At 40.3% G+C, this 24816-nt stretch overlaps 1 protein-coding gene across 16 annotated transcripts in view; it reads right to left on the reverse strand.

The window, feature by feature from the left end:
• Positions 1-24816, reverse strand: part of baz2ba (bromodomain adjacent to zinc finger domain, 2Ba) — a 97291-nt gene that overhangs the window by 39042 nt on the left and 33433 nt on the right. For all 16 annotated transcript variants that reach the window (XM_077199394.1, XM_077199382.1, XM_077199380.1 and 13 more), the window contains exon 3: positions 2520-2684. In XM_077199394.1, the coding sequence (XP_077055509.1) occupies positions 2520-2682 (163 nt within the window). In that variant the 5' untranslated portion in view covers positions 2683-2684. The remainder of the gene's footprint in view (positions 1-2519; positions 2685-24816) is intronic.

The following is a 24816-nucleotide window of genomic DNA, read 5'->3' on the forward strand; positions in this document are numbered from 1 at the left end:
AGAGACGAGTCAGAGCCGGAATTACATGTTCAAAAATCCAAAACTCTGAGGGGAAAAATTGCAGTCTCTCAGCAAAAACAAAAGGTCTCCCTTCACCGTAACTCCTCTTGTCGGGCTGGAGTTGAGGAAAAGGAGTGGAAAGCCGTGAGAAATATCAACTGTTAATAAGAGTCTCGTCAGAAAGACGAGGGGCCAAAAACTAAACCAGAGCAGACAGAGCGATTTACAAACAGGAAAGAGCCAGTGGAGCCTTACAAACTTCACAGTTTATAGAGTAGAAGAGGATATTTAAGAGTGTCAGGAAGGATGGAGGGAAAGCTGTGTTATTGTGTCTGTGTGTTCACGTGTGCGCGTGTGTTTATGTGAAGGGGGGGTGCAAAGTGAGATGACAGCAGTATTAACAAAGGTCTAGTTAATTGGTTGAGATTCATTAATGCAGCAGCTTTTCAATTTGCAGCCAAAACTGCGAGTGCTAAATCCTGGTCGGTGTTTTCACATGCCGAACAATAAGTCGGTAATTACGACAGAAGCAAGTCGGTGGCTTTCTTCAGCCCTGACTGCACCACAGAAAGAACAAAACCCAAGAGGGAGGGAGAAGAGATGCTTTATCAGATGGAAAAACCATAGACAGGTAGAAAAACGATTAATAAATTATTTCAATCCTGTATGTTTTTTTCTTTCTTCATTCAGGGTAACGCATATGAAGTAATTTTGCTTTTGTTTTATCATGGGGGACAGGGGTAGGTTTTAAAATGGTTTTAACTGATTCTGATTCTTATTTTGCATCCAGCAGTCCAGTTGTTTTCTGTGTTTTAAAGTATCCCATTACTGTTTGACTAAGAAACCTTTTAGAATTCAGTGAGTGAGCTGCAAACAATGCAGACTGAACTGTAAATCGATTCAATGAAAAAATGGATTAATTAAAAAATCAGCCATTGCTAGCTCTGATTCTAAACAGCAACTAATGGGCCAGAGACTATATTAAGTCAGAGTCTTAAGAACTAGTCTGAGTAACTAGCATTTATCCAAGGCGTAATCAGTCTTAATTTTTGGGTTGAAATTAGACCAATCTACCTGTTTAAGTAACTTAAAATTATGAACATTCTTAAAGAAAACAAATTAGATGACTAACTTGTAAGACTAGTCTAAGCGGTTTATGTAACTGTCCAGAAAATGCCAGATATGTGAATAAATTGCTTAAATACCCTCAGGAAAAATGTAGCAATGAAATGTACAGCTAAAATAGCTTTAAAAACATTATTTAAAAACTAGCGACACTTTGCTATGGAGTAATATTGTTAAACTAATAGCTTCGCTATTCTTAGTGACTGCTACAGCTTTTCCAGGTTTAGTTCATACAGAAAAGGAAATTCTATCATCATTTATATTTCCAAACCCTGTATGACTTTCTTTCTGTGGAACACAAAAGGTTTTCTCTTTGAGAAACAGAAAAAGTCGTTATCTGCTGAATAAAAAATCTTCCCCACCGCCATAGCTCTTAAATCTCATTCATGATCATGTTAAATTTAAATATGACAATGATAATGGCTCTTGCAAATCTAACCACTGATGTCAAATGTGGTCCCATCACAAATAGATGCACTATTTTTGAACTGATTAAGATTCACGAGCTGTGGCAAAGGGGAGGATTTTTTACATTCTTCATGTCGTTCAAAACCCATATCTGCAAAATATATTTTTAATATTCTCTCATTTTTGTCCATCCATTGAAAGACCATGCAACCATAAATTTCAAGTGTCAAGAAGTACAAAATATATAAATATAATTAAATATAACTCATATGAATCGAGCAGTTTAATCCTAATCTTCTGAAAAGACATGATTGCTTTATATGATGAACAGATTACTTTAGGATTTTATTCATACATTAACATTGATCAACAGATATTCATAAGGCACATAAATGGAAAATCAACCGTATTTGCTTGACGCACAATAACCAGTGAGGTCTGTTTTCACGCATCAAGCAAAATAAGAGTCATATGTACTACTTTTATGGTGCTTTTTTGCCCTTTTTGGCCCTTGAAAGCCTCTGTACTAATTACAATAAAAGAGGAGTATGAACAAAATCTCCTTTTGTGTTCCTTGGAAGAAATAAACTAGAGTTTGGAACAACTTGAGATCATTTCATTTTTGGCTGAACTATCCCTTTAACAGAGCAGACTCTGAGAAAGTGAACCCTTGTGCCTTATCAGACAAGACTCAATCAGCAGAGAGTATTTGCGCTTTATCACGTCACCCAGAGACGAGAAAAAAATGATGCTTCATCAGACAAGAAGAGAGGCCCCTGATGACATCAGTCTCCGATTTGCCGCCAACCTAAACTGGGAGACATGCTCAAAGCGCGTCTGTGTGACACTCAGTGGTGTGTGTGTGTGTGTGGAAATGTGCTGGAGTGTGATTGTGCGTCAGTTTTGACTGAGCACTTTTCACACTGTAACAATAAGCAACCCTTGCGTCAGGGTATGAAAGAGCATGTGTGTGCGCAAGTTCTTACCGCATGTGCCGAGTGTTGCTGTGACTCCGTGGTTCAGGTTGCTCTTGGCATTGGAGGCTGCTGTGGATGAGGAAGAGGAGGAAGAGGAAGATGACGTGGAAGAAGTGGCGTGGACGGAGGCCGGGGTGGCGGAAGGCGAGGCCAGCCGTTCTGCAGACTCCATATCTGTCAAGCACAATCCAATCGATAATTAGAGTGAGCTCTCGCACGCACACACGGCCTGCCACTCTTACTTTCACATCTCACTTGCCATGAACAATATTTCTATTTAACACCAGTCAGTCTCCTTCACACACACACGTCTGCTCGCAAGACGAACCAACCCCGTGAGCACATTTCTACAGGACCACACATTAACGTCCCGTTTGGGCAGAGGGTTTGCTCGGCTTGTCACATTAACCATTCATTCACTGTCGAGACCCTCTTCAATAGGATAGAAAAGAGACTGGCACGAGCTCATGCACATTCACACACACGCATACATGAAGTGAGCAGCGCGCTGTTTTACAGGACTATTCACAGTCATTTTTTACACAGCGTAAAACAAGCGTTCTCACACTTGATGTGCTTAACAGGCAAATTATGCCTTTAACTGTTTCTGCGGAGATTTTTACAGTTTGGAGAGACGCATATTAAAGACAGTCGCACGCAGCCAGCATATACACGCAAAAACCCCACAAGCATTCTCGAATTTCTTTTTTCCCCTTCTCAAAACATACCATATCCGCACATACTTAAAAAAAAAACATGAAAATACAATTAACAGCCTTTAGAGTGTGATTTCAGTATGTACATTTTTTACCGAAAGAATCCCGACTGCTGAAAACGAGTGAACTCTTCATATGTTTTTAAATTTTGAGTTTGTTTGCATGTCTGCACAGATGCTGATCTCACAGATTTCGCTGTGGGATGCAGCAGAGAGCACCATGGTGTGGCATACACGGCTTCGTTATTCTGTCATTTTATATAAACACTCGTGGCCGGTTCCCTGAGCTGCTCTCCTTCTTGTATGTCTCTGCTACACACACACACACACACACACACACACACACACACACACACACACACACACACACCGATTAGATCTCAGAGATGGAAACGTCCACAGAATATCAACTAACATCCCTCGCCCAAGAGCAATGCTGAAACCGACACACACACACAATGAAAGTGTCTGCATATTGGCGTAAACAGTGGCAAAGGCCACAATCTGCCACTGCGGTTGTTATCCCCCCCTTTCTTTCGCTCCACCTGTCCTTCACTCTCTCGTCTTTTGGATCTATCTTCCATCTTTGCTTGCTAACCATTTTTCCCTCACTCATACCCAGCCTCCAAATGTCAAAGGTCATCAGGTCATGACCCTGCCAACTCAAGTTCATGGCAGGTTACTCAAAATTAATGCTAGATTAAATTCTACACTCTTAAGCCCGGGACACACCAAGCCGACGTCAAAGAACTAGTGGTGATGAAAGCCGACTGTGTTGTAGCCTCTCGTCGGCGGCGTCTTGATTAAAAAGCTGCGCTTGAACACACCAAAAGGACTAAAGGAGACTGTCAACAAGCACGTGTGTTTAAGTAAATATCTGTCTATATCAGCAGGTATCAATAGAGTATTTTCATTCAAAAAGGGAAACTAGGACTGCATATACACAAACGTAAACAAAGCAGCGCTTGCTTACCATTTTGAATATCTCTTCATTCATTTCAGTCGGCTCATGTTATTATGAAAATATTTGTGCATTCGAATTCTCAGGTCAGATGACATAAAATTATAACAGCCTTCTGTCTGTACCGTCTTGACCTCTTTGCTTGTTTTTATCACTTTCGCTTTTATTCTCGTGCACTGAATTTTTCGCTAAGCTGAACAGCCAATCTGAGTTCTCTTTCTCACCGACGGCCCAACGCTGATTCAACATGCCGAATCGCCCCCAAAAAAAACGACGACGTCCGACTACAGCCAACGGAGCGAAACACACTGAAAAACTAAAATGACCAACCGTCCAGGCCTTTAGAAAAAAGGCTCAGTGGGGTTCTATTTAGAATCCTAGGATTCTTGACTCAATTTTAAAGTTTCTGTATAAGGAGAAATGTCTTAAAGTTGGAGTCCGTGAATTTTGGCGCTCTAGCGGTTAATAAATAGAACCGCATGCGTCTTGCGGAAGAACATTGTAGCCGGAGCTACTTCTGTCTGAGTACATCTATGACGAGTCACGCAGGTACTGGGCTACTCCGCAGCGGTGCTAAAATAGTCCGTATATAAACACTTATTATAGGTGTACCGTAGTGATTTAGGATAAGGCAAAATCACGGATTGGAAAATGGATTTATGATGTACTTAATTATTATATAAATTTTGTACATTTTTGACACAAAAAATGTTACGGACTGCAGCTTTAAATGATTGCATTGCACTTTCATGTTTAACGGGCCATTTCAAAAAAATTGTAGAGATGCAGTAAGTTTACAAGCTTAATTCATAAAATTTAATTAAAATGATAAAGGAATTAAACTAAATCCATGATGGGAACCCCTAAAATGCTCTACATATGAAACGCCTGAAATAACCTTTAGTGGTTCTATTTAAGAGTGTATATCCTAAATAACCACCCAAACACTTCTCAATGGAAAATAATTTCTTGTTGAAACTGCCGTGACGTAAATCGCATAAGAGCACAGTCAGATAAAACATGGTAACACAGACACACAGTAATAAAACTGAAAAAATGGCACGACTCACTTCATAGACTCACACACAGCGAATAGTATAAAGGAAAAACTTTAATTTTCTAAAATGCACTACCATGTCTCACACACGTGATATAAGTATAATTAAAGTTTAAACTACACATAAAAATAAAATGTATTATATAATTAAATTGAATGTAACAAACTATATAATATAAAATGTAGAAAACAAATGCTTACAAAACTGTAATATTATGAAATGTAATTACAATTTAAAATACATTTTAAAATAAATTCAAATAGAAATCAGTCAATGTGACGGCAAGGCAGAATCAGCATATGATGATCCTTCAGAAAGCATTCTAGTATGCTAATTTGGTGCTCAAGAAACATTTCCTTTTTTATCGAAAACGGCTTAATATTTTTTTGGGAACCATGATAAAACAAAAACTTTAGTATTCATTGATAAATAGTACATTTGAATAGAACAGCATTTACTGGAAATAAAAGTGTTTTGTAGCATCATAAATGTCCTTACAGTCACTTTTGATCAATTTAATACAACCTTCCTGAATAAAAGTATTGATTTATATAGTGAGTGTTTATAGGTTATCATCTACCTCTCTCCAGCTACTCACTTCAGGCTGATTACCTTAAACATCAGGGGTAAAAGATGAGGGCCTCAAAATAATTCATAACAACAACCATGATTACCGCAATAATGGTATGCCAGGGTATTTAAGGATCCAATCCTGACTTAATTATCAGAAATTAAAACCGCTTTAGCATCAGAATTAGTCTGATTTTATAGCTAATTAGCCATCTTCCACTGTGGCACTGGAAGGCAGGCATCGTAATCTCCGTGAGCTGCGTAATTAATTTGACTTGGTGCCACGCGGCCAATGAGATTGTCGGAAAAAAACAGCAGGTCCTGGATTCTGCAAATGAGTGAATCATATGCTAATCGCGATCTGGGCGCTTTGCGGGATATGTTTAGTCCGAGCAATATGGACGACACCTCCAGGCTCTCCAGCCAGCTGGGAGAAACGTGAACTCGATTCCCACGAACGTGCTTCCAGAGAGAGACACTACATAAAGCTGTGTGTTATTTAATTTAACCTGAAAATCAATCATACACTCCTGAGGCAGTGATATATACTGCTGAGGTTGCTGTGTTTGGGAGAGTGTGTGAGTAATTGTGTACGTTTGTATGTGTGGAAAATCAGAAAGAGACAGAGAGGGCATAGAGTATGTGTTTATTCATAATGCTGCATATCTGTCTGTGTGTGTGCGCACGTGACCGACACTTCTCACTTGCTATGGCCCGTGGTAACAGATGGCCAATGCTAGCCACGCTAATCTGCCAACAGAGTCGTCAGCATGGATCAGTGCTAATCAGAGCGCGCCAGCAACCACACTGACACAAAGACTCTATTTTCTTCAACCAGCACACGCTCAGCACAGGCCTGTCACCTTCCTGGTGACCTGCGGCAGGAGAACAGTGACCTTTGACCTTATATCGCTGTTAATTCCTAGTTGCAGCGACATAAATGCCCATTCCTACAACCGGTAAGTACACAGGACACAGAATGCATACTATTTCACAAAGGCGTGCGATTCTGGTTAACGAGTGTACAAATACATCCATCTCCTCGGCCCTTCTGACTCATCGATTGGCCGCATTGCTGCGTCGCCATTGGCTGGAGCAGCTTTCCTGAAGCGTGAGATGGCTTCGCCTGTCGCAAGACACGGTTGCTTGGTGACACTGGCAGTCACACCACCGTCAGTGTCCCAGGATGCACACAGAGAGAGAGAGCGAGAGAGAGAAAGAGAGAGATAGAGAGAGAGAGAGAGAGAGAGAGAGAGAGAGAGAGAGAGAGAGAGTGCATGCATGGCACCGTGTTAAAAACACCAGTCTCTAAATCAAGGAAGGGAGGGTGGATGGAGAAGAGAAATGATATGTGGGCGGTGGCCTGTACAAAGAGGTGTGGGATTCACCTTTCTTTCTTCAGCCTTCTCAGATGTGAGTGAGAGGGTATTAGATTTTATGTGTGTGTGTGTGTGTGTGTCCTGCCCCATGGATGAATAATCTAGAGGTCTTTAAGAAAAGCAGGGCAGCAGGGTCGAAATGATTAAATAAATTTCCGAGCGGTAAAAGCTGCGAGTTTCTCCACGGATCTGTGCTGCTGTGTTCGTTCGTGCAAAACGGAAAACTCTACAACTCCGATCATGAGCCAAAACGTCCAGTTTATCTTAACGCAAGGAGACAGATGCCATTGATCACGTCAATGCGCCTTTCCACGGTAACAAACATCAATCTTGTGCTACACAGTATCAGATACTGGAAATTCAAAGGACGGAAACGTGATTTAAGGCTGTAATGTGTGAGTGTGTGTGTGTCTTTGCGTGTTATGAGTAACCAGAGACCAGCAGCTCAACCCACACCCAAACAAAGGGCCCGTGACAGATGGTGGAACGCTGCATGCTGGGATACTTCAGCCTTTCGTCCGTGAGCTGTTCTGTGGTCCAATAAGGAGTTACCAGATCCGCTTCCACAGCAACAAAGATCAGCAGATATACAGAGCGGATCGTCTGCCCAAACAATGCCACACAAACAATGCAAAGTGAGACCTGAGGAACACACACACGCACACCGCTGTCCTACAAGAGTACATCTCATAAACTGTTTGTGGCAAAGTGTATGTTAAAGGAGGAATTAACCACTCTTCATAAGCAAAGCGGCTTTCTTCGCATGCGAAATGGTGGATGCTTTTGTTCTGATCTCATGATCTCTATTCTTAAGTGAACTGGAAAGCATCACACACACATTCCTTTAGGCCGACTGGCGCTGACACACACACACACACACATGCTGCTAGTCACGCCCACACTTGTAGTTGTTGTAGTGCATATAAAGCAGCTACATTTAGCCCTAAGATAGGGACGGATACATTAACACACATACATACTATCTCAATCTCTCACAGAAACTTTTTCTCACACACACACACACACACACACACACACACACACACACACACACACACACACACACACACACACACACACACACACACACACACACACACACACACACACACACACACACACACACACACACACACACACACACACACACACTAGTATAACAGCACTGCTCTCTGCCTTGTATAACTAGAAGTTCAAGGACTAAGTATTTGATTTGTCTGAAATTTGTTCGGATTTGTCATGTGGCACAAATTGAGCTGTGTGTGGCACAAATTGAGCTGTGGTGCTCATATGGGTGATTTGAGTTTGATTCCAGTTTACTGTTTTTTACCAGTTTACTGTTTACCGTTTAAATTTTTTTTTAAAAATTATATTATAAAATTATATACATTATATTTTAATAAACTATAATAATAACTATACTTCATAATACATAACTTCTAAATTAATTTAATTATAAATAATATATTGTATATATTTATATTTTATAAAATATATGCAAAACTAGGCTTTGAGAAAAATAGGGACATTTTAAAACTTAAATTTGTGTACAAATAAATCGTTAAAATTAGAAATGATATTATTATTAAAAATTGTTCATAATAAAGTAATATATGCTTTAATATAATTCATTTATAATAAATGTATACATTTATTTTATTATAAATAATGTATTTATTTTTAATATTTGCAAAACAAGGCTTTGAGAAAACCGTAAACTTTACATTTAAATTTGTGTATAAATGAATTACATCATTAAAAATATAATTTATAATTATAAAATTATATATATATTAAAACTATAATGAATATAATTTATAATAAATAATTTAGAATTGTATTTTATTATAGCCTAAATAAAATAATATAATGTATATATTTATTTTTAATAACAATAAGCAAAACTAGTCTTTGAAAAATATTTATAATTATGAAATATTTTATATAAAAAAAAAAAAATAATAATAATAATTAAAAAAAAATATATATATATATATATATATATATATAAACATACACATTTATTTATTATTATTATTAAAATAAACTATAACAAATATAATTTAAAATAATTTATACACATTCTTTTAAATAAATAATGTATTTTTATAATAATATATGCAAAACAAGGCTTTGAAAAAAATATTTCCTCTTGCAGCTACTTGATATAAGCTTTATCAAATTTCCATGGCTTTAACATAATCGTGTCTTTCTCACTTGCATAGACAAACTGAATAAGTCAGCTCGGTCATCTGTCCCTTTTCACCCCATCATTTCCTGTTCTCGCTATACCATTTGTATCAATAACAGTGGCAAAAACAGTGGCTAATTAATTTAACAATTGTCAAAGTTTAGGAAACACACACACAAAAAAGTATGTACAGGCCACAATTAACTAAAAGATCAAAGTTAATTTATGAGCTCCGTTAATGAGTCTGACGCACAGATAATCATCTGTCTAAGACGTGAAAGCTGACTGGTCAGTTCAGAGGTGCGTAAAGAGTCTCACAGGATTCACCGGCATTCTTTGACCTCCGTAAGATCCCATTGGGACTATTGAGGAGCATTAGATGTTTAGCTTGCCACAGCACGCTCAGTGTGTGTGTGTATATGTTTGTGCTGTAATAAGTGTGTGCGCAGGTGTCTTGCGCTCCATCTACAAGTAAGCGACGTGACAAAACTAGATCGCTCTAATTTACACAAAAACTACTGATCTAGGTTTGTTACACGTGGCAAGTTAGCAGCGAAACGCCAATGACACACCGTTAGACAGAAAGACGAGAGAGAGTGTGAGTGTGTGAGTGTGTGTGTGTGTGTGTGTGTGTGTGTGTGAGTGAGAGATTCTGTCCTTTACTAAAGCCCATTTCTTATTCACTCCGGAGGCAGCGGATCCGGCAAAAACCGGATATATTTAGACACTCCATTACAGAGAGAGCTGTGTGTGTGTGTGTGTGTGTGTGTGTGTGTGTGTGTGTGTGTGTGAGAGAGCGAGAGAGAAAGACATGCTCAACGTCCCTATACAATCTCTATTAACATTCGCACAAACACAAGAGAGTCCACACAGACACACAGCATGTTACACATGTTCCATCTGAGGAGGCTTCACACACACAAATTACATTCATATATGCATTCACTTTAACATTACAACATGCATACACACAAACAGACAGAAACAATTATACTACATTCAGTTTCATCACTTCAATTCTTCTCTCCATCAACACACTGATCTATACCTGTATTACCGTCATAAACATGATTTACAGCTCTGTAAAAGAGGAACAAACATCCTACCCTCCCCTCATCTCCTGTGTTTGTATGTGTGTGTGTTTACATTGACAAAAGCATAAACCTGATGAGAAAATCCATCTTCTGTTTCAGATCGGACAGAGCAGAAATATCTTGTATTGATCACCGCAAAACAACCATCAGCAAAGAAAACAGCCATGATTGGCGAGACAGGCGTGCAGTTCCACAGCACTCTCCCTGTAGACTCTGTAATGTGTGTGTGTGTGTGTGTGTGTGTGTGTGTGTGTGTGTGTGTCAGTGCCTAGCTCTAGGGATGATTTAAACATTCAAAAGGGAGTAAAATCAGCATGTCAGTGCTATAACACAAGAGTCATCATATTTCTACATGGATAGGGTGATGGAAGTGGCGTCTCAAATAAAAGTGTGCAAGGAGGAGAGGGAGAGAGACAGAAAGCGAGTAGAGAAAAGAGTGAATGAGAAAAGGCAGCAATTAATAAGTTATAGATTGGTTCTTTGAATAACTTTGCATAATTCATTGTGGGGTTATGATGATGATAACTGTGAAATTAGAGATTCATTTTCAGTTAAAGAGGGGGAGAGGGAGGGGGAGAGACAGAATGGGGTGATGTGTTGAGGTACCAGTCCCACTAAACAAGAAGAAAATTGTAGGGCACAGCATTGCTCTGGTCCCTCCAAACTACACACACACACACACACACACACACACACACACACACAGTCACACACACACACACAGTCACACACACACACACACACACACACACACACACACACACACACACACACACACACACACACACACACACACACACACACACACACACACACACACAAAAGCTCAGGGGTCCAACAATAACAATTGGCAAGTGCCAAATATGAGTAAAAAGCGTCTTTTATGAGTAAAAAAGGGGGTTATTTGTAAACTTTACAAAGAATAAGTATGATCCATGATCGGAGATGTAGGCCACTCAAATCAGTCATATCTCCAAGCATCTTGTACCACTGGAATATACATACATTAAAGGGGAACTATGCCGTTTTTTAGCTTAACTGAACAGCTTCGGAGTTAATGGAATGGTTATATGACGATGTTACGAATTGCTTTATGGCACTGCCCACATATAAGAAGCAGAAAGCATTGTCGGAGGAACAGAGACAGAGGAAACGGCAGACTGACCGAGCAAGGAGTCAGACACGACTAAACATCGGACCTGCGTTTTCAGAATGGCGAAAAAACGAAGAAAGCGCGGTCGGAAGAGTCTAGAAAAAGGAAACGAGAATCTGACAGCGTGAGGAACCGGACAAGAGCCCCACTCGGTCAGGCTTTCACTGTTAAAGATGATTCATGCGATTATCATGAGAACAGTTGTCAATATCTCACATAATTATCAGAACATAAATAAGCCTACATGTTGTAAATAGTGTAAATGAGCGCAATTTGCAAACTATTATGATAAATTGCAATAATCATGTCTAACAACATCATAACGGACATTGTTACGAAATAATGCGACGTACATGTAACTTTATTGATGTCATCTGGCATTTTGTAATTTTTACATTACACTCAAAAAACACAAATGAAATTATACAGTAGGCCTAGGCTATTGGCTATTTACTTGTAATTTAGCTGCAATCATGTAAAAACGCTATAAGCCATCAAACGCGGTAGGCTACTTTATTATTATAAAGTGCAGAGGTGAGTGCAGTGACGCTCTGATACCCCTTTTCCACCAACAAGAACCAGGTGCTGGTTCAGAGCTAGAGCTAGTGCCGTTCGGAGTTGGTTCAACTGACGAGCTTTCAAAGAGCCGGTTCGCCTTTCCACAGGCTAGAGAGCCATCACAGAGCCAGATCTTACGTCACTGTATACATCTCATGTTTCCCAGCAACGCTAGCGCGGCACACACAAACACACCAGGCTTCTACGAGATGGTTCGGCACTGTGAATCTCGAACTGCGAGAGCGATCCAAAAGCAGAAGGAGTCGTATGCTCTCCAAACAAACCCGCAGCTCCGATCAGTCCATGCCGCTCCGATGCATCTCGAACAAGCCTTCCATCAACAATGGCGATCGTTGCGTTACTATTTATGCTTATGGCTTTGCAAACCTACATCGGTATCTAAACATGACGAATCCAGCACTTTCGTGCAGCTCGCCGTAACTTGCATTAACGGAGATTACAATCGAGCTGCTATTAGCACGATTAGCTGCTATTTAAAAAATGGCGGTCACAAGTTTCTGTTTGTCTTGTTGACACGGTAACCCCGCCCCCAGCCGCTGACGTAAGCGGTTCTTACTTCTAGACCAGCAATGATTTGGTGCTACTTAAGAACCACTTTTACTGGTTCGGAGCTGGTGCTTTGGTGGTCGAAAAACAAAGAACCGATTTGAAACTAGGCTCTGGCTCCGAACCAGCACCAGCTCTGCCTTGGTGGAAAAGGGGTATGTGTGAGTGGTATTTACGACAGTAACGTTAAATACAAGTACTCTTCAGGGACTCTAGGGGTCGCTGTTTGACAAAAACGGAATTCCTGCATAGTGTGCCTTAAAGTCTATTTTATATCTTCAAGATCAGAAAAGACTACAAGCCGAACTCAAACCAGAGGGCTATAAACTCTGACATAGGGACAAATTATGTACTGTAGTGGCCAAAAGTGAATTTTGGATCCTATACACAGCACATAACCATCTACAAGCAGCATGGAAAAATCATGTGTTTGTCTCAAAATCACATATGCATGCCTTTTGAAATTAAGCAAAATTATCAAGTAAAAATAGTCGGACTTGCACAATACTAGTCCAATAGTCATCCAGAAAACTGAGAAAGGTCAAACACGAAAGCTTGCATATACATGAATATCAGTCACATGAACTCTTACGTCATCCGCTCTTTTTCCAGTTGACTGCCGCCATCTTTAGCACCTGCCAAGTACTGTCTACAATACTGACGGAATTAGCTAGGAAGCAGATTTTCTCTGTTTGTTTCACTTTATACGTAACCAACTTTGTTTATGTAGACCCTGTGTGTATTTGACAGTATTCGCGCAATAAGACTAGAAAGATAACTTCGTTCAGTAACCTGTCGCTGTTGTTAGACAGGCTTAGTGCGCATGCGCTTCGGGTGTACGCACTCAGAAAAGCGCGCGTTAGAACCACGCATCAACACGTGAATGACTTGTTAGCACATGCAAATAATGAACTTATGTGAACTGCATTGTCCCGTTCCTTTGCGTTAACATTTGATGTGAATATATGTCGCGTTGTAGCCTATGCTGAGACGGAGGCGCCAGAACTGCAACTGATAGAATGCACGATACTACGACATTTCTTCAAAAGCAGATGGTGGATATATTTTAATCCACGATCATAAATCGTGATATCGCACACCCCTAAGCTAGCGTAAGCTCATTATCATTTACATCCACTCACCAAAGACAACATGAACACTGCACAGAGAGTTTGCACACACAAACCACTGTTATAACATAAAAGCAAGCAGCTGCGTGCATGGTTGGGCATGATATGATTGAAGGATTTTGACTGAATGCGCACAAAGTGCGCTCCCTTAATAATTCCTAAAAAGCTGACATCAGTTAATTGCGATCTCACATCTCTGTTAATATCAATTAAGCTGACTGCACAATGAATCTTTCATAATATATACACTGTTTTTGTTACAATTAGAGGATTTGTCAGCTTACAGAGCTCTGAACAAAAAGAGGATAGAGTTTTGAGCATAGAGGTTTTGAGCAGTGAGGGGAGTCTATCTTGAATGCTTCTGATTGGCCTTTGCGTTGAAGAAATCAACACGTATGTCTGTGATTGGCTACATCGTTCAAGGCTGCAAACGTGTTTTAAAAGGAAACTCTGCCCTGTAAATCGTTTCTATTTTGTTTTTAGTTTTTGTTGCTTTTCTGCAAAAATTTATTAGTTTCTATATGTTTTATTCATAGATATTTCTAGTTTGCAGGAGTCCCGCGAATCGTTTTATTCTCCCTGCAACGCGCACACACACAGAGAGTGCATTGCCGCTCGCACTCGGCCATCAAATCTAGTCCCGCGCCGCACTCTTTTGCATTGGGAGTGCACATCTCTAGATCAAGGGCCCGGCCCGAGGATAGTGACGGGAAATATCGGCCCGCAAGTTCGGCTCGGCCAGAGAATAAGCTCTAGTTCCTTTGCGACTGACGTATCGATCTTGCCGAATCAGGTACTCAAGATGGCGGAAGACTAGCCTGGGTTTCCCCATACTGCCTTACCGCAGCGCGATTCAATTCACGCTGAAAGGCAGTCTGGATACCATGGCCAGATTTTTCGCCTCATTTAGGGAACCAATCACAGAACGGGGAGGGAGCAGCTAGACGATGACGACATCGATGCGACACACGGAAACAGTTTGTTTATATCGATTTAACATGGCTGAAGACGCGAAGCTACTCTTTGATGCAGCCTTAGAACAATGTCTAAGTAGTTTAGAATGCAAGTTCATTTTGAAAAAAGAACAGCTTTCGGCGTTAAACCATTTCTTAAACAAGAATGATGTTTTTGCCCTGCTACCAACAGGCTTTGGAAAAAGTCTGATATATCAACTAGCCCCGTTAGTGGCTAAGGCAATGGGGCTTCGCGAGACCCCAGTCGTCATAGTTGTTTCGCCATTAATCGCCTTAATGGATGACCAGGTACAGGAGGCTGTTAAGCTTGGAATTTCTGCCACTCAGCTGAGTCCTGATAAAGAAAATGCGATTAAAAATGGTCGATACCAACTTCTGTTCGGCAGTCCCGAGGCCTGGATGAGCGAAAAATGGCAAGACATGTTAGCCACGGAGTTCTATAGAACCAACCTGATAGGCATCGTTGTAGATGAAGTCCATTTAACATATAAATGGTAAGTGGTATTTATTAATATCTTATTGTCATTATGTCTGTAGACTTCTTCCTTGTCTAATTTCTGTCGCTCTACATACGTCATCTGGTATAATCGAAACGATTGGCTATGAGCTACGTACAGACATATTTGATAGACATTCTTAGCACCCAATAAACTGCGACGGGCATTCTGAAACCAAGCCTCAAATACGAGAAATTGCGCATGTGGTTCCCAGACCCAATTCTCAACGAGATTGGGTCTGGCGTTAGCCAGGCTAGCGGAAGACAAGTTTTAGAATTGAATGACGTCAGTGAGGAGACGTTGGTGACATCATCTGTTATTCATGTATATCTCCAATCGCCCAAATTAATTCGCTCAATGCCAAAAGCGCAGTTTCCCTGGACAACACTTTTGTTTGTTTTACTGATCTCAGATCAGGTTGTTGTTTTTTTTACAATTTTGCAGATGAACATTTAAAATAAATCCTGATCAATGAATACTGTGCAAAGATAACACAAATACACTAGTATAAAGTTTGTTAGTTCAAAGACTGTTTCAGTACAAGCCAGAGTATGAATCAAAAAATACACAAACAGAGACTTTGCATCATTAAATACAAGTCAAATTCAATTTCATTTCAGTCATTTGTGTTGTGATAGGTGTGTGTGTGTACATGCAAGAAAAGGGAGAAATACAGACAGACAGAGTTGCAAATTAAACAAGAATTTATTTAAGCAATTTTTGTTTTAAATATTGTCATTTTCTTGTTCACACTCTCTCTCTCTCTCTCTCTCTCTCTCTCTCTCTCTCTCTCTCTCTCTCTCTCTCTCTCTCTCTGGCCTCCAGACTTAATCCAGTGCAGTCTAACCATCTGCCTAATTTTAGCTTAAAACACACACTGAAGTTTCCTCCTCTGCTCTGTGCATCACACCCGTCATATGATCCTTTTATTGAGCCGTGACCTCCTCAGACAGACCTGTCTGAAAACAGCCCACATCTGCGCACCCAAACACACTCCCTGCCCATCTCTGAGTCTGGGCCTGCTCGACTGTACCGGCAAACTTCCAGAGAATTCTCCAAGTGCCAGGACGAACACATGGCGACAACCGCAACAATATTTCAAGGCGATTACGATTACCAAGAGCTCTGGCGACAAACAGGCGTTGGATTATGCGGTTACTGTGCCTGATCTTTAAAACAAAGGTGGGCTAAGCCCTGGAAACCGTGAGGAATCCCACACACATGTAGAATAACATGTACACAAAAGCGGAAAGCGCTACTAATCTAGGAGGACTAAATGGAATCAGTGGGTCTGCCGCGAGCAGTCAATCATGCACCGTGTGGGAGGAGTCAGCCGTGGGGTCAGGGAGGATGCAGTCAGAATTTATGAGCGAATGATGGCATTGTCAAGGACTGTAGGCGAGCGGGCGGGTCGGGGGGCGTCAAGGCCGAAGGACACGTGGAGGATACGCAACACAGAGTCTGATCCGCAGACCTTCCCAGGCCCTGGATTACACCACAGCCCACCCGTTTGCATCAGCCTCTCTCCCTCCAGAGAAAGAGAGAGGAGTTGACAGGAAAGAAAGTGGAAAGAGGAGCAAGAAGGGGCGGAAAGGACAAACATAGTGAGAGCAGATGAGAATAGCTGCTTGCGTGATTTTTCTGTGGGTTGCTGGGTTTGAGTAGGAAAGAGGGACTGAGTTGAAGTAAAGCAGACTAGACTGGCCCAAATCCTTCAATCCTAAACACCGACTAACTTTGTTCCAAAACTTAATGAGCTGCCTACCTAGAGAGCTTGTTAATGCATTATAGGTACACTCCTGAGTCCTAACACAAAGACAATTCCAATAGGTAGTAAATATGCTGCCATCCCAATATGCCTACTTCCCTACTAAAAATAGGCAAAAAACAGTATGCAAAATGAGTAGTATTTCCAAATTTCTAGCATTCATAAAGCATGAGGTTCAAAAGTACCCGGAACATTTGAGTTAACACGCCTCAGCACACACAACGGCTGCAACCACAGTGCGGTCCCCCAATGACAAGCGTCTGGATTGAGCTGAGTTGGGGACATCTCTAGGGTCTTCAAGTGGGCACCTTCCGTCCTCAGTGTTTTGTCGACTAGCCCACGACACCTCAAGAGGGCTCGACAGTGACTCTGGCGTCCCAGAGTCACCCCCCTCCGTCCCCCACTCAACTCAGCCCAGCTTACTGACCTCTACATCCCTCCTATTGCTGAGACCTAACCACAATCTCAAAATCTCTCCGCATTGTGAGAGACATTTCGTATTTTGTAGGGATCGGCATTTCAAGCAAAACTAATATTCGACGATCGCTGGGAATTATTTTATTAAAAAAACGCACCTCTGCCCCCTCATGCACCGGTGACACGGCTACATGTTGTAGCCATTAAAGAAAAGTTAGTTAGTATGTTTTTTTTCCATTTCATATATGTTGATTATATGAAAAGTGAACAGCGTGAGTAGCCTAATCATAAGATGCGCAATATCGAGACACATCATTTTGACCACTTCATTAAGTTTTGTTTTGTATAAAGCCTTTCTTTAAAGTGAATTTCGTTTTGTATAAATTGTATCTTAATTTTAATAAATGTTTCATCAACCAATTTCCTGGATTTAATAAATAAGAAGCAAATATAGCAGACAATAGCCTATAATCAGGACATGGAGGCGCCAACGCGATATAGCTTGCATCGCACGTGAACTGGAGCTTGTCTCATAAATGAACAGAAACTCAGAAATATATCTAAGCTTGAAATGTCTACTTTTAAACAAAACAATTCAAAACGAAAAGAAACAGAAAACTCTAATAATCCGCATGAAGTGCGCATTTCTCTCTATAGGCACCTTCACAATACTGCGAAGGTGGCGAGTCAGCATCGTCACTGAAAACACTAGTTTATTAATAAACAATGAAAATGTCTCCTTGCTGTATTTGACACATTCATAATGTTTAGGCTATTTGCCGTTTCTTTGTGGCAAGCTTTATGCTTAAGCTAACTAATCAAATATCGTGACTCATCCCTATTTTGTACCAGGCCATTTATGTTTTTTCATATTGTTCAATAAAGTTCTTTGTAAAAAAGAAAAGAAGCTACTGTGCCTAATATTATATATTGTATATTATTGTATACAGCGCGAAAGGTTTATGCGCAAGTCTTCTTCTCTGTTTTTATCTGTGTCAAAAATACAAAGCCTCGTACTGCTCTGGCATGTATACTACATCGGTTTGAGTCGGTTTCAGTGGTTTCGTGTGTACGCAGATATTTCTTGAGACGGCGCCGTGTTTACGGAATTTTTTTTTAGAACGAAGAAAAAAAAGATCGGATAGGGAAAGCTCTGGCTTCGTGTGGACGTGGCCTTAGGCTATGTTCCCTATGCAAGCCTTAGTGCTCAATTCTGATTGGTTGCTCAGATCTGATTTTTTTGTATAGCTCTTCACATTAAATTTGGTAAATATCAGATTCCAGTGCGAACAGATCATGGTGCTGAAATGACCCGCATGCACAAAAGAACGATAAAAAGACATCACGCAGCACGCTGTCATACAGAAGTAAACACAGAGAACATAACAAAAGTAAGTGATTACGCGTTTATTTATAGTGTGATCTGCCGCGGAAGTCAGCTAATTTATGCGCAGGCAATATAAAAAAACAAAAACGAGGATGTGAAAAAAGAGAGCAGAGTTTTTAAACATTTATGATACGAGCCCTCGTGTTTTGGTTGTATGAGCTGTCACTGTAATACTTATGAGCTCTGACACTGACACATCACTGTCCTCTCCACTTACTACCTTTTGCAACTGTCTTGATAACTTTGGGTATATAAAATCATCGAAGTGACTCCCATGAGCGCAGAATTGTGACGAATGTTGCTCTAGAGTGATGGAAAAATGTATTCCGATATGACTGTTCAGACTGCAGTTGCATTGCAAAACATCTGACCTGTATCAGATTTAGTATCACATATAAAAGTAACACAAATCGGAATTGAAAAGATCAGATCCCATGTGGTTTGAGCCATTCACACTGTCATGAGAAAAACAGATCTGAGTCACATGTGAGCAAAAAATCGGATTTGAGCCACATTTGCCTGCAGTCTTAACGCAACCTTGTGAATGGCATAAGCAAGGTAAGACACATGACAAAAAGACATGGCAGATTTAGTATGTCCATATTTAATGCATATACAAACATTCATGCTATATAGTAACATTTTTTAACTGTTCTAAAGTTCATACCTACAAATGTAGTAGTATATACTTATATACAGTATATACTTAGACATTATGCACCTCAAGTTTCGGTCGAATTCTAAGTTAGGATTGTATCATTTGCAGAAGATAATGCCAAAATACACTGTGACGAGCTCAACAGAAATGTTCATTATCTCATTGTTTCATGGCTCAAAATTTGTGTTATATTTTTCTTCTCTTATTACAGTAATGAGCTTAGCTAGCTTCGCAACATGCTAATGCCAAAAAAGAAAATACAAATGTACACATTTCAACAGTTAATAAAGTATTTAGGTGTGTAGTATGAATACAATCCAGACATATTACATCCACCATGTTAGCATTGTCGTCACATACAACGTCAGTCGCATTACTGAACATTTCACTGCCCGCAAATTGGAAAATACAGAGAACATAGCATGAATACTTCAGAATCTTGGAATAAGCATTATTAAATGGCCCCTATTATGGATTTTTGAAAATTACCTTTCATGTAGTGTGTAACATAGCTCTAAGTGAATGAAAACATCCTGCAAAATTTTAAATCTGAAAGTGCATCGTATATTAAGTTATTGTCTTTCAAAAGTAAGAGTCGACTCGGAGTCAGTTAAATGAATCGTTTTTCAGACGAGTGATAAGCCGTTTTGTTGTGACGTCTAGACGAAACATAAGTATATTGCCCGCCCACGTATTGCATGCACAGACACCAGGGAAAACTTGAACCTCGAACTGGCAGTTGATTCCTGTGGATACTGGATAGCATCATGTCGAGAAGACGGCGCTGTGCTCTATAATGTGAAGGTAAAGCCAGTTTTTTTTTTCACTGCCCAAGGACGAGCATGTGAAGAATCAGTGGTTAAAATTCATCTTTACCACGATATCACAGCAGTATAATCCTAAACTTTTGCTGTGCTCCCTTTATTTCACTGACGACTGCTTCTCAAATCTCGGAGTGCAATGCAGGATTCGCAAACTGCTTGCTCTTGAAAGATGGTGTTCAAAATACTTAGTTTTGAGTTTTATATTGTGTAGGTCTCCTGTTAACTGGCTAACTCATGTTATCACTGTCTTACTGAAATACTTCTGCTAATCAGCTGTGGGCCACTATTACCTAAAACGCTTTCTATTAATGCAGATTGTCTGTCGTTCTCACTACTTTGAGGAAATATTTGTTTTACCAACGTTTATGTTACATCAGATCATTCAGTCTAGAGCTTGGCTAATGTACATTGCATACATGCACTGTTGATACAGTTTCCACCTATTCACCGCAATATATTAGAAAAATACTGTAAATAAATTAGTACAAGTAAAATAATCGGTTTGTTGATGGACATGCACTTGTTAATGCTGATGGTGAGGAACTACAGTTGCAAAATCTTATAATGTGCCTCAAACTGAGTAGCACATCACTGAGAAACATCCTGCTCAAGTCGTCCTTGCGATGGAGGTTCGGGTTGAATAACTAGCTCTTCCAAATGTTTCATCATCGGATTCGCGCTCGCATTAATATTTTCAAATCGACGTCATTGTTCGTTACTGTGTTTAGTTTACAGTGTAGGAAGCCTGACGTTGTTATGGCAATGGGCGTTTTTGTTTTCGACGTGCCGTACACGATAAACCAATCACAACAGACTGAGCTGTCTAGCCAATCAGAACAGAGTAGCTTGAGGAAAGGAGGGATTTAGGGGGATTGATTCATTTGATGATTTGTTTGAGAATCATTGAAAATGTGATGATGTGCAAATGTATATTATGAGGAAATTAAACAGTTTTTTTACCGTTGATGCACGTAAACATGTTGTAGGAGACTCCACAACAACATTAGGAAACTTTAAAATAGCATAATAGGGGCCCTTTAAGTATCTTACAGCTAAAAGTAGCACGAAGAGAGCCAAATTACTGGTTTGTTGACAATAGAATGTACATTAGCTAGCCTGAAGCATACAGATTTTTTAACATGATACAGGTTTATTTAAACATATTAACTGAAGAAGATAAATGTGTGGCATGTTGTTGTTGATTTATTGCCAATTTAAAAACTGAAACTTGGCAAATAGTTTTGGAGATTTTGCTCTTTACCCATTCAAGTACATATTTGCAATACTTATCAGTGCACAGTCAGATTTATTTTTTTGCAATAATTGTACCTGTAGGGTACAACTGTACCTTAGTATAGCTTGTCACTAGTACCTTTAAAAGGACAACTCTGTACCATGTATCTACCCCTAAAAGCTGCATATTAGTATGAACCTTTTAGGTATAAACATGGTAGAAAGATGTATCCTTGAGGTAACTGCCCTAGTGACAAACTGTTTCGCCCCTAAAGGTAAAATGTTTGCACATTTTTCAAAGTGTATTACAGCCAAGAGAACAGACTTGTTTAAATCAACAGTTACAAGGTTCCATTTGTGCTAGAATGCAGGTGCCTTTGTAGACATTAGATAGAAAGGCAGAAAGGGTTTTAAAACAGCTACGGTGATCAGTTACTGCAAAGCCCCATCAAAGATCTGCTGATCTGGATGGAGAGATCACGCTAAAATAGTGTCTAAGAGCTTACACAGAGAGATCATATTAAATGTGTAGTTGTGCGCTGGAGGTGTAGCTGCGGCAATCTATTTGTGTGTAATGAGCTCATGTTCTGTTGTCCCAGCTAAATAAAGCCTGAAGGCACCAATCTCTCTCTCTCTCTCTCTCTCTCTCTCTCTCTCTCTCTCTCTCTCTCTCCCAGACTTTTCCATCCACCTCTCTCTCCACCTAAAATGCTGTCTTTGTTTTTCCTTGTTCTTTTTAGAACAGAGCTTCTTTCTTTAGTTAATGTAATGGCATAATTAGGCATTCGTTTAAAGAGATAGTCTTTTAGCTTTATGCATTCTCTCAGTCTCTCAGAGCGCCTTCCGCGCAGCTCGTTCCTTCCCAACAGAAAGCCAATTATGTGAAGTTTATGTGGCTTTGCAAGCCAAATATAGGCAGGACCGTTCATCTCTGATGATAACATGCATGAGTCATAATGTGTGTGTGTGTCTTTGTGGTTGCGCGAGTGTCTCAAGTTACAAAGACACCCATGGTGCATCTAATGAGATGAATGCTGCTTATTTATTTATTTGTTTGTTTGTTTGTTAACTTATACTCAACTTTTAGAGAGCTGTACTTCTTGATAAAAATTGCTGCTGCGAACGATGCCTGTTGTGTTTCTTTATCCAGCAGGTCAAAGGTCACCGACAGGCAGTTTGTCTTAGACCGAGAGAGAGCTTGAATCTGATTGGCCGTTACATCATCAGTCTGTAACAATGATTTGCCTCATCTCAACTGATTTGTCCTGGACACCAATTCCAGTTATTTTTCATTCAAGACAGATATTATCTATCATTGACAGAATGCATTAAAGGCACGGGACGGGATCAGTTAAAAGCACCCAGCGTGCAGACACACACGCAGCAGGTGAGCAGCCAGCTGTCATATCCTCACGCCTAGTCCAGGGAACATCGCTCTGACATTTCAGGAGCGGCAGAGACAGCCGAGCGGAGCTGTGTGAAATGGCGGCGTAAGAGTGATCTCCAGACACACACACACACATACACACACACAAGTGTGGTGGATTCAGGGGTTTGAAATGGCGACCGGACTGCCATCTCTTCATAATCACTCAAACCCACACACACACACGCTTATCCACCCACTCATACACACACTAACACACTCTCAGGCTTCTCTAGATATTATCTCCCCTGATTAGCATAATCTAATCAATTTCACAAAATTGTCTTTTAATTACCAGGAGCTCCTCCGGTGTGAAACCCTCGGAGGGCCGTGGAGGAGAGAGATCTTCGGGCGCCCCTCACCGGTTCACTGGCACCTGCTCGTTGCCTGTACACGTTTTTTTTACCAAACGTAAACACGGTAGCATTAGCATTACGCTGTTTCATTGGTTTAATGGTAGCTAAAAATAATCCTGGACTGATTACAAATCATTCTCCAAAAAAGATTTTCTACTTTAACACAATTTACGGCCGTTCAATCACTCTTTGTTTGTTTATGAGATTTTGAAGTGTTTACAGGCAGAGACTAATGACTAAAAGTCAGGCTGTAAACACGCTCTTAATAAAACTAGCCCTGTGTAGCAGTGAGTAATCACGGCTGATCCTGCCAGTTTGCTTGTGTGAGCGTGTGTGTTTGTGATAGTGTATGTGTGTACTTTGCCCGTGTGGGAAATGATTAACATCCAGTGACTCACAGCCCCCAACAATAACACAGAGAGGTAAGACAAGACACACAAGCGAGGTAAACACACAAACACGCTAAATCTAGGCCGTGCAACACACTGCCCGCATGCACCTCATCCTCCTGCGAGAGCTAAAAACCACAGCGAAGGATGACATGAAAGCTGTTTCTGCTCAAATATAAGAGTTAACAAGTGAAGGTCTGCATGTGAACAAACTCGAGCGGAAATCCGACCGTCTATCTCTCTCAGGAGAGTGATTGTCCTCAGGGAACTCTTGCTCAAACAGCGGACTGTGTGACTCGGTTGTGAAGTTTATCGAGTTAATTTCATAACAAAACAACCAACTGAGAGAGTGACACTTCAACTGGTAACCTTTAACCTACATGCATGTCCGTCAAATCAGATTCAGCCATTTTCTTGTACTTTCTTAATAATGTTGTCATGTTTATTAGCCGTTGCTAACATTGATGGGGTGTTATTTTTGAGTGTAATTTTTTGAGTGTCAGCCTCCTCTTCCGTGTGCTTTTAAGACCCTCATCACATGACTGGGGACAAACTACAGAAGTACTGGTAATTTTGACATCCCTAAGGTGAACAAGGGGCCATTCACGCCAAACATGCATTTTAATATGCTACTTTTCTATTGTTTTTCTATATGAGCATGAGCTAGATGGGCATATTTGACCATTGCACTCATCTTTTTCAGCGCCTTTTTTACCCTTTTTTTTGTTCTACTACATGAATCTCACATTTTTGAGCTGAATGTGCAACAGGTTCAGGAAATGCAAGCTGATAAATGCCTATGGCCATGAATCTGAAAATGTTTCTCTCTTTCAAAGAATCACTCAAATCGCCTTGAGAGCAAAATACAAACCGGCAGAGAAAATCAGGCCGAGGTCAATATAATCTGAAATTGATTTTACACTGAGCTTTATCTGAAAGGAGAAACAGTGAGAGACAGACAAATCAAAAGAATCAGACAGAGTTCACTCTGATTACTCCTC

Source organism: Siphateles boraxobius, unplaced genomic scaffold (genome assembly GCF_051911475.1).
Source record: "Siphateles boraxobius isolate OS27281-9 unplaced genomic scaffold, OSU_SipBor_1 41, whole genome shotgun sequence".
NCBI lineage: Eukaryota > Metazoa > Chordata > Actinopteri > Cypriniformes > Leuciscidae > Siphateles > Siphateles boraxobius.